The following is an 11,089-nucleotide window of genomic DNA, read 5'->3' on the forward strand; positions in this document are numbered from 1 at the left end:
ACTTCTGTAGTTTATGGTACAACCTACGCTTTAAATGCCTGGATGCATAAAATCTTTCATCTATTACATATACGGCACATTACGGTACATTTTTGGACCAAACAACCATTTTCAAGAATTGTCGTAAAACTTGAAATTTTACGTTTTTGTGACAAGTAAAAGATAAAACTTTTTTTATTTTGTCCTTTCACCTTTCGGGAAAATATCAAAATGGATGCTCCATACATATTGAGTTTATCTTTATATCTTCTAGAGGTCCATTTCAAAAAAACCTTTCGGGTATGTTTTTTTTTCTAAAGTACGAAAAAATATTGCAAAGTACTTAATAAATGGATAGACTCTATTAAACGAATACACTTTATTCTGGTCTTATAAAAGTTTATCTGAAAAAAAACCATATTTATATCGGTTTTTTTCATGTTTTTTTTTCTATTCTGAAAAAAAAAAAACATTTGGTTTTTTTTCTATTTACAACCCTAGGTCTACAGCACAGAACCATTTGGTTTAGCCTCGGGTCTCGGTTAACACAATCCATTTTCTGAAGCTGGAGCGTGTAGCGCGACCGTTGTCGGTTTATAAACAATAGAATGCCTACAACGGATTAGTGCATTTTAAACTACAAAACCACTATCGTTTTGCTACCAATTCAAGCGATAAGGAACCCAAATTCCTTAGTTCTGCGAATAGTAAAAGGAATAAAAGCGTCACTTCGAAGAATGTCTATAAGACCATTTTGCTAAGGGAATACCTGCCTGCGAAAATTCACACTTCATTGTTGTTTGAACTGCGTTATCGTTATCAAGTAACAACAAGAGGCTTACTAATTGATATATCAGTGATGGACAATGGAAAGGAGAAAAATTCAATGGGATCAGAAGAAATCTCAATCTAATTAAATAAATATTTTTCGAATGAGCAAATAAAGTAACACTTACTTTTTGGAATTTTAGGTATGGAAACCTAACAACGATTTTTAAATATTGCAATCTAATAATGTTCCCTTCCCCTCCAACTACCTACCTATATCGCCCATATGTGCGTTTATGTCTAATATCAGGAATAACTCGTGAACAAGTGAAAATTACTAAAAATACTTATCCTTCTAATTGTGCTGCTGTACCTACAACATTGTGTATTTATCGTAGTGCTATGTGCCTATTAAATTATTATGTAGAAAAAATAATGTTCACCTGATTGAAGTAAATGATATATATAAAATGAATATGTTATGTCTTATGTATTTAGTATTAATTTAATTGTTTAATCTATTTAATTCCCATAGCAATCTCTTATTTTAATAACATTCGATTCAACAAGATAAGACATCGAAGCTTGTATATTTGCAACCGTTTCAGTGTTTTTTATTTTGACGTTCTAGCACAAGCACATACAATAACGTCATTTATATTATATATATTAGAGTAGTCATCTATACATATTATAGTAAGCCTATGTACCGACAAGAAATGTTATTAAACTGTTTAAAATTTGTATTTAATGTTGTTAAGTTCTGCAGTATTTAACTAATAAAATATAATAAGTAAATACCTAATACCTATAAGTACCTCCTGTGCAATGTTAGACATAGACATAAATAGTGAACAAAAAAACCCGTCCGGGTGATAACTATCGCCAAAGAAGGTAGTTTAAAAGTTTGTGTACTTAAATATTTGCACCAAAAATGTATGATCACAACATTGTAAAGCTAGCAGCTTCTGTAATAAGTGTTTACGTATACAGTATTCTGTTGTCTGTTATAGGTAGATTAAAATAAAAAGATTTAGAAGAGAAGAACTTACGAAAAGCTCTGTGGTCAGTTTTGTAAAAGACATGTTCTATAAAAATAGAAGATCGAAGTTTACTTAATACCGGCTCCGCATACCTGTATTTAAAACTACTTAGCAAGTCTACCTTTAGAGAGATCAGAGCGAACTTCACAGTTTCAACCACACTTCATTGTCCGTCGGTTTTGTCGACCGGCACCGCACTCGGCCACATGTATTACTGAAGATCATGTTGTCTTGCAACATGCCTTACCGCCTCAGGTAGAATTTTCACGGCGACTATCCGGCTGCGTTAAGGAGTTGTGGCCGCTGTGAAAGTGGTACCGTTGTGTAGTCGTCCGGTTTTGGTCGAGTTGGCCTGGAAAGACATTGTATCGATGGCCGGCGCGGAAGAAAGAGATGAACTGTGAATGGCTAGGCTAGAAGCCTCCACAAAGAGTAATGAGTGCAGATGGTATCATGGATATACTAGTTAATACGGGACATTTGTTTTTCAGTCTTAGTGTAAATACGGATTATTTCGAATAAATTACATATTATCACTAACACGGGATACCATATACCATACCGCGGGGTTTAAAAAAGTAAATTGCTTCGTTACAGCGAGTATTTTCAATAATTGCTTACCCATTTCGAAATGTACCTTACTTTGTATTTAAGAGCAAATAATTGCCTTCTGTACTTCCCCATTTTTTTTCTACACGTTTAGTTACAGGAGTAGATACCTACAGTCTTTAGTAACAGGCCTTGGTATAATATTTTTCAACAAAATTAAAAATACAGTTAAAAATCTCACGAAACTATCCATTGATTGCTCTACTTTTAATCAAGGAGCTTTTTGTCGATTGACTGCTCTCCTTTTAATCTATGACATGACGTCACTGGTCGAAAATGTCAGCAACGCACACACCTCCTGCCGTCCCGCTTTGGCGCGTAATTCCCAATGGGGCTAAGTCAAGGATGCAGCGCGCTCCTCAGTTCACTGCTCCCGCGTCGCCCTGATCTCTTTCAAGGTTCTTTTTTATTTTTTTTTTAATTTGGAAAGTAACTTTTTGTCATCTGTGGCATTTGTTTTTGCATTTCGTAAAAATGATAAACAAAATAATATTGTTTGTTATTGATTATTAATGTTTTATTATTCATTCCAGCAAGTTTTAAACATTATGCGTGTAATGTAGTCAAAGGATGCGATTTATGTAAACTAAGTTCTAGACATTCGTAACTTTACACCGACAAATAATAATCAGTACCCGAGCATTAAACCTATGGTTGGTATAGGCAGGCTTTAAGACGCTACAGGAGCGAAAATGCTAAATGGAAAGGAGGCCCCCTTTAAATTTGGGAATTTTAGTTCAATATACTAGTGTTATTAACTAGATTTATCGAAAAAAAAATTGTCCATTATGAATAACTCAGTTTAAAGATATCGCGAAAAAATCTTTAAAATCGAGGTTCAGTTCTCGACTGTTTCCTCCTTCAAACCTTAATCAATCGGGTCGAAATTTGAGAATCTGAATGAAACAATGAAGTAATCTGTGTCGGTCGTTTAGTTTTTTTGGCTAATTGTTACCAATCTTGAGTATCACACCTTTTTTGTGCCATAATAAAAAAGGCCGTTTTTGGAAATTTTTGATGGGCTCTTTCTCTCTAGCGTCTTTAAAAATAAGAATATCAAAAAAATCAAAACGGTCCGACACAGATAAAAATAATAATAATCTGTGTTGAAAAAAACATTGCTCTATCTTCAAAAACCAGGGAGGAAATAGACGAGAGTGCTTGTATGGAGAATGGATCCCTCCTATATTGTCTTAATAATACTACAACTACATATAGAATTAAATACGTACGGACGGAGTGGATCTTCCATCTAAAAGAGAAATACTCTGTCTACAATCTACTTGAACTTGGAGACAGTGGCGCCGCCACCGGCTGCAAAGCTACGTTTGCGCGTGCGATTCATTAAGTGCCATAAACAGCATCAGACCAATGGGAACAAATATTTACAGGCTATTAAAATGGATTGCTGTTAACGACGGGGCGGCTAGCATGGCGGGCCGCAGCTTTAATATTATATTGATACCGCTTCGTAGTTTTATAACTATATTTACAAGACGTGTAGGAGAGTCAATGCTGAATGGAGAAATTTTATTTGCATTTTGAATTATTTAACAGCTTTAAGACAAACTACCTATGTACCAAGAAAAGTAGGTACCGAATGGACGCCAAAAAGCGTAGCGTCTACGTCTTTTGAATTATATTGACCAAATATTGCCATAGACCGAAAGGCGTAGACAAGACCTTTGCAGTGGGACAAGCTAACATATAGGTAATAAAGGCATATAATACCGTAATATTAATTAATACTATGCATTCCTAGCCTGGCTTACGGTTCAGCGAATAAACAAAGCGCTAATAGTATCAGCGACCCACCGGAAACATATATCCAAAAGGGATTTATCTAATAGTCTGCGTTAAAAGGAGATTTCTCTTACAGTTACTTCATACGTGCGTCTTGTAAGCTCTGTTTTATGAGGGTACCTAGCCATTGTCACAATCGCTTACGCCAATATCGTTATCGTAGCTAATTCTCTTTATTGCTTTTCCGTATTGGCGCAAGAGCTACTTGCTAGCGCAGCGTCAATGATTGTCACTTCGGCAAGGCTAGCTGATAGCGACATTAGCGACTGTAGGTATATGCAATGAGATATTACCCAAGTTTTATACCTTGCGAGAAAAATATGGCAAACCGTGCTAGTCCATAAGGATGTATAAAAAGTTGCCAGTGAACAACCGACAAAAAACCGAACCGTGATCGATGTAAAACTCGCCCGGTTAATGAACATAATGCTATTATTTATAGGATTCTCAGTTAACTTAATAAATATCGACGTTTGATTGATAAAGCGCCCGCTTTTCGTGTGAACGCAAGTTGAAAGAAACTAAACATAAACCGAGAACTAAGCACTGTTCCGCCACTTCTTGGCAGATTTTCTTCTACAAAGATTAAGTAAATACATTTTTGGAGACACCTTACACAAACACATATCGACCTAGCCAGCCCCAAACTTGATTGTTCCGTGCATATTGATTGTACCGTGGGGACCAATACTAGGCCACAATATATTAATTAAATGCATGCCTGCTATCTACACACAAAACAACCTTAACGTGCCTTAACTCAGGAACAAAATTTTGGTGCTCCGCCAATAAATGCCATTACCGGGATTAGAACCCAGCACCATCGATTTCATTGATATCAATCGCCGCAAGCAGTACCTACATTAAGTTCAAATAAGTTTTTTGCAAAAATTTCATTTTTGGCACATGCTTTTATCGCCGACTGTACCTTTCTTTCAACAGTTATCTACTTACTGCTCTCCGAGACGTTTCTAAAAACCCCTTGCTCGATGGAGATACGACGTTACATGACAGAGTTCCTATGACCACCTTTCTCCTCCTCATCAGATCAGCTCCATGATACCATAATTTTGCATTGTCACGTGATTTACATATGTGTGCAAAATTTCAGCTCAATCGGAAACCGAGAAGTGGGTCAAATTTAGCTTCTACGTTTTGATTTTGACGCACATTAACATACTAACAAAGGCAAGTTGAATAAAAGCTTGTAATTCGTTGTCACTTGATCGAGGTGGTTGGTGGTGGATGACTGATTTGACACTTAACTTGACACTGACAATTCTGTGTCTATTTGTGGGTTGATAGGTAAGTAACATTGTTACTCAGCGTCAATATTATTTCCTTGTTGAACATGCAATGAACGGCGAAGTGTCACTGTATAGGGCGACAGTTGACTTTTTCAGTACAGATGCTGTTTTTTTTTACGCACTAGTGTGAGAAGTGGTTCATTATATGCCAGGTCGAAACTTCGGAGGGCCATCTGTACTGAAAAAAGTACGATAAACGTGCGAAAAGGAAATTCGTTAATTTATCGCCACTCGTTTCGAACTTCCTTTTTTACGCACTTGTATCGTATCGTAATGCACTATATTGTGAAATAGGCCACTGTGGTGGATCAGCTAGCTCTAGGTGGAGTCTGTCGGAAAGGGACGACTTTTCTTTTTCCGAACAGACTCTAATAGTTATTTGTTATTTTTTTCCCCTCACTAGTTCGGAAACACGTGTTTTGTCCTTTAATACCAGCGGGTTAAAACGCATTTTATCCACTAGTGGGTAAAGTAATTTGACCTTGAATAAAGTCAAATTAACTGCTTTAAAATTGATAAAAGTAGGTGAGTCTACTAATAAAGATGATTTACCACCTGTGAAACTACTGGAAGCAGTGATAAACGCATTTTTTGCGTTGTAGTTTCCTCGCTATAGTGAGGAGAAAAGTTTTGTGTTACACTCGGGTGCAAATGTATTTTACTTCTCGTGTGTTCAAAAACTCGCAAGTTCAGAATTCTATTCTCGAACCACTCGCTTCGCTCGTGGTTCAACTATAGAATCCTTTCAATTCCACACTCGGCGTTAAAATACAACTTTGCCCCCTTGTATAACAAATAACTATTAATTGTTTGTTTTTATAGTTGTTTATGTTATGAGAGTTAACTTTATATTGATACAATCAAGACCTAAATTGATTTATTTATACACACCACTGACTTTGCTGTCTATTTACGAGTATATTGATGGATCCGCTTGTGTAAAGATCACGAATTGTTTTAATTAGTGTTTTATTGCTCGTAGCGAAACTTTAATATGTGTGCAAGGTTAAGGTACTGCTATACTTGATTCCAACGATAGATGGTTTCCTGTTGCTTTTGAAGGATGTTTTGATAAGATCTTTATCATTATAGCAATATAATTAGAAGCAAAGAACTCTGCACAATGCTGCATGCTGTTCTTTGCTGCCTGTACCTATTAGACGCACAGTTTTAATATTAAATATATACAGTTCATAATACAAGTAGGTACACATTAGGTAAATAGGTATTGATTACACGGTCCAGTGAGAATATTAGCTAGCTGGGCTTTCTTGTTTGCAAATTTATTTTTTATTTTCGAGTAGATTCAACAACTTTTTATGTATTCAAACAAAGTGATTAGTCTAAGAAAATAGTAGTTATAATAAAATTACATACCTGATCTTCATCCCGGCAGTCAATGATCTCGCTTCTGAAACAGATATAATCGATTATAAGTACCTACTAACAATCGTCGATTTTTTGTCTAGATTCTAGACTATAATCATTAAATAACTTATCAGGCCGGGATGCGCAAAAATATCTGACGTCACGCCGCCTCAACAATAGAGGCGTGTTCAGATATTTGTGAAGACTGTATTGTATTTAAATCTAAACCTAGCTTTCCCGGGGCAATCTTGGATTAGCCACTTTATTGCTAAAATTATTTTCATTGGCTACTATTTCAGAGCTTATTTAGTTTGGATCTAAAAAGAAGAGCAAAGTTATTGTTCCACGCAAGTAAACCCGGAAACGCGTCTTGGGTAACAGGGCCGCGCGATATTCAATGGATCCAAACTTACGCAATATAACGACAAATCTCGGGAATCGTGCGCAGCCATGTTTTGTTTAGAACACCTTCTTGAAGCTTTCTGAGTCGAACGTTTATTTTAACCGACGCCAATTTCATGAAGCAGTAGGTTTTGAATTCGGTTTTGATGTTTCTTTATCAAAACCTATTTATTATGATGCAATTTACAATTAATCGAGGGAGCTTATTAAGGTATTATAGGTAGGCAATTTTGCAATTTGAGCCCTAGATTTTGAAGTCATATAGACCAGTAAAATAAATTAAGATTTTTCTAGGAATTGTCTAAGCTGGAAATATCTTCTTGATTCTAAATTAATTTAATCGGAGTTTTTCCATACCAGTATTTTAAGTAGGTCTAATTTTAGAAAATACTCGTACGTCTGAGAAATTGTTTTAGAAATTTGAATGTTTCATGAAGTCAGTTTTTTTTTCATAGATTAGGTATCTATGAAGAAAAAAACTAACTTCGTGATCAATTGATCGCACTCATATACCTAACTTGCTAACAGAACCGAACGCTGGTTGGTCTCGCTTGCTTTCCAGAATAGTATTCTATGTAGGCATAGCTTGTTCGAATCAGGATTTTAATGATGAAGCAATAAGATCGCTCATTTCCGCCTCCACAAAGCATTACAAAGATGTCTTTGCTGATGTTAACGTCGCTACTCAAGAGCTATTAAAGAGAATCAGTAAGTACGCCACTTTTTAGTTTACTTTTTATCCACCAGCATCGCTAAGTTTGTTTCAGAACAAAGTTATTTTAGTTCTCAGGAGTAGCGATTGTCAGTCTTAACTGGTTGAAATTGGATCCCATTGTTTTTTTTCCGATAGCACGAATAGGTTTGCCGTGGTTTATATCCTTTGCACGTATTTTCGGGCGTGCGCCTCCATAGTTGAAAAGCAGTTAGATTACGAGCGTGGAATATGATTGACTTTCCTATATTTAATGTAGGATAATACTTAGCTAAACTACATAGTACACTTGGGTTAAACAACCGTGTACTTCAAAAACTTATTTACCTTTTGGCAAAATGGCGTACTAGAAGAGAGGCCAATGCTCAGCAGTGGGCGAAAAGGCTGATATGATGAGATTGATGAGGATTATGATTTATCTTTTAGCTGAATTTAAAAGAGTTTTTGATTCATTTTGTACCTACAATAAATTATGTATAAGTTTAAAAGTCGCGTTCCAACTTTCATTTACGTTAGTAACTTTGTATTATTAAGTAATATGTGCTTTTGTGTCTAAATATTACAAGTTGATAACTTTATTATAGCAAAATGTATATTTAAGTCAATAATTATTTTCAACAACACGTAGTAATACGAATTTTTTAATGAGTGCTCACCTGTTGTAGTCACTAGCAAAGCTATAAAATGTCGCAAAAATTATTTAAATATACGAATATCACATTCGTCAGTTGCAACTAGCATGACAGCTGTGGATCCGTCTCATTGTATGCGCTCAGATGAGTCGAATGTCCAGGAAAACCAGTACTTAGTATTATTTTATAATAGGATTAACATTTTTAATAACGGGAAACCATTATTCGGGATTCGAACCTAGGACTATCGGTTTAGAAGGCAGGGTCACAAGGTCAACAAAGCCCACTAGGCAAGACTAGCCATCTTGTACTGTACCTAGTACATATTGAGCTCATGCTAATTTAATTTAATAGGGATAACTGTCAGCAGGTAATCGTAAAATGTGTCAGATAAATACGTAGATATACCATACTATAACGGAGTAAGAAATATTATTGTAACATCTTCGTCTGTATTCTTTCATTGCTCGACTGTTTTCTGCAAACATGAATATGAACACCTCTCTGGATTCCCACAAACTTGACAAAGCGAGTTGACCCTGACATTTAGACTGCATCAATGTCCCTACACCGTGTTCGTTTTGTGCGGGAGCCAATTAAAGCACCAAAACCTATCGGCACCTTATTGGGTCCGTTATTATCTTACTTGGTACCAACTTTATCTATTTTGAGGTTTCTCATTTATTTCCGTTGTTTAAAAGCTAAATAAAGAAAACATAATATTAAATTATAAAATGTAGAAATATACATTTTAATAATAATTATGCGTCGGTACTTCACTCAATAAGGCTGTCTTCCTTAATGTTTTGATTACCGTAATAAACCTAAGTACTTGTGCCTGTCACTATACTCGTATAAGAGGTATTTTATGGTGATTGTTGATATTTGATTACTGGAGATTATGGTCTATAGATATACTTATTATTTATAAGATGCATACTTACTTTTTATTGATAAGTACCAACTTTTATTTATTTACAGTAGGTTAATAAACCCCAGTATATATATTACTGATACAATTTGTTTGGAAGTCTGGTAAAAATTATAAATCCGCTTAGAGCAATTAATCTAAGGGCCACTTGCATCAACGAAAATGGAGGGTTAACCCGAGAGTTTACCCACCATTTCATATAGAATTTGACAGATGACAGTTCACTAACACTGAGTTAAGTGGTTGGTGCAAGTGGGCCTTAGAATCCTAGTATTATATAGATATAGATTGCAATTTAAAGGCAAGGAGAACTTACCGGCTCCGAAGCTTCTTGATGACCGGTCGTTGGGCAGTGCTGTCGTGGATCCTCACTTGCGTCGGGTCGATCTCCTCGCACACCTCGTCGTCGTCGTACGGCATCTGGCCCGTCCGCCGAGCCAATATACTGTCCATAAATGGCCTGTATATTTGACCGGACGTCCCTAGAATGTCGTCGATATCGGTGTATCGCGACACGAATTTCTCCGCACTCTTCTGATATGACGTCCCTGATCCCCTTCTTCTAAATTGACGATGGTTCTCGTAGGGTGACATACGACCTTCGTATTGTTCGGATTCTTTCGGCGTCTCTAAGCCTTCTGGACTTCTTCTATCACCCAACGGCTCGTCATCGAGGTGTAAGGGGAAAGGAGGGATTTGTGCGGATGGTATATACACCTGTACTTCGTCCGAATCCGATGAATCGCTGTCTTCTTGAGGAGGTGGAGTAGGTAGCTTTTCGATTCCTTCTGGAATGTTCTTATCGCTTGCTAGCCACCACGGTCTCTCTCCTGATTCAATGTGCCGTATGCGTCGCAGAGGGAAACTAGGCTGGTTCGAACCAGATTTACTTAAACTGTTTTGACAAGAACTAGATTTGCTCAAACTATTTTGATTTGAATTAGATTTGCTCAAATTGTTGGGATGTTCAGGCTTGCTGTTACTACTTGAGTTCTCGTTACTTGTAGCCCACCAATCCTTTTGCTCCCCTGATTCGATATGTCGCACTTTGAAAAAGTTGAATTTTTCACTCTTCTCACTGTCACTTGATGATTTCCTGGGCGGCGTCAAACGCTCCACGCCCTCAGGGATGTTAGCGCAGCTGTCAAGCCACCATGGTTTTTCATCTTCTACAAATTTGTTTTTCTTGGGTAGTTTGAAATTATCAGATTTATCAGTGTTGTCTGAACCATTTGCTGGAGGCAACTTCTCGCTTTTGCTTTCTGCATTCGATTCTAGCCACCACGCTCTCTCACCTGATTCAATGTGTCTTATTTTCTTAGGTGTATTTTTCTCTATGGGTGGCTTCTGATTTTCACTTGTGTTAGTATTTTTTTTCTCTGAGTCCGAGTCCATCCACCACGCTCTTTCTCCGGATTCTATATGCCTTATAGTCTTTAATTTCACTTGATTATTGTCATTGGAAGCAACAATATTATCGGTGTTATTTTTACTTTTTGACCTTTCACTTTCTGTAGTCATATTAGACACATCTT

At 36.5% G+C, this 11,089-nt stretch overlaps 1 protein-coding gene across 2 annotated transcripts in view; it reads right to left on the reverse strand.

Moving 5' to 3' along the window:
- Nucleotides 1–11,075, reverse strand: part of LOC125241550 (FH1/FH2 domain-containing protein 3) — a 78,527-nt gene extending 67,452 nt beyond the window's left edge. For both annotated transcript variants that reach the window (XM_048150085.1, XM_048150084.1), the window contains exons 1-2: nt 9,871–11,075; nt 6,887–6,920 (exon numbers count right to left, since the gene is read on the reverse strand). In XM_048150085.1, the coding sequence (XP_048006042.1) occupies nt 6,887–6,920; nt 9,871–11,075 (1,239 nt within the window). The remainder of the gene's footprint in view (nt 1–6,886; nt 6,921–9,870) is intronic.
- Nucleotides 11,076–11,089: the final 14 nt, after the last annotated feature.

The sequence above is a fragment of the Leguminivora glycinivorella genome, chromosome Z (genome assembly GCF_023078275.1).
Source record: "Leguminivora glycinivorella isolate SPB_JAAS2020 chromosome Z, LegGlyc_1.1, whole genome shotgun sequence".
NCBI lineage: Eukaryota > Metazoa > Arthropoda > Insecta > Lepidoptera > Tortricidae > Leguminivora > Leguminivora glycinivorella.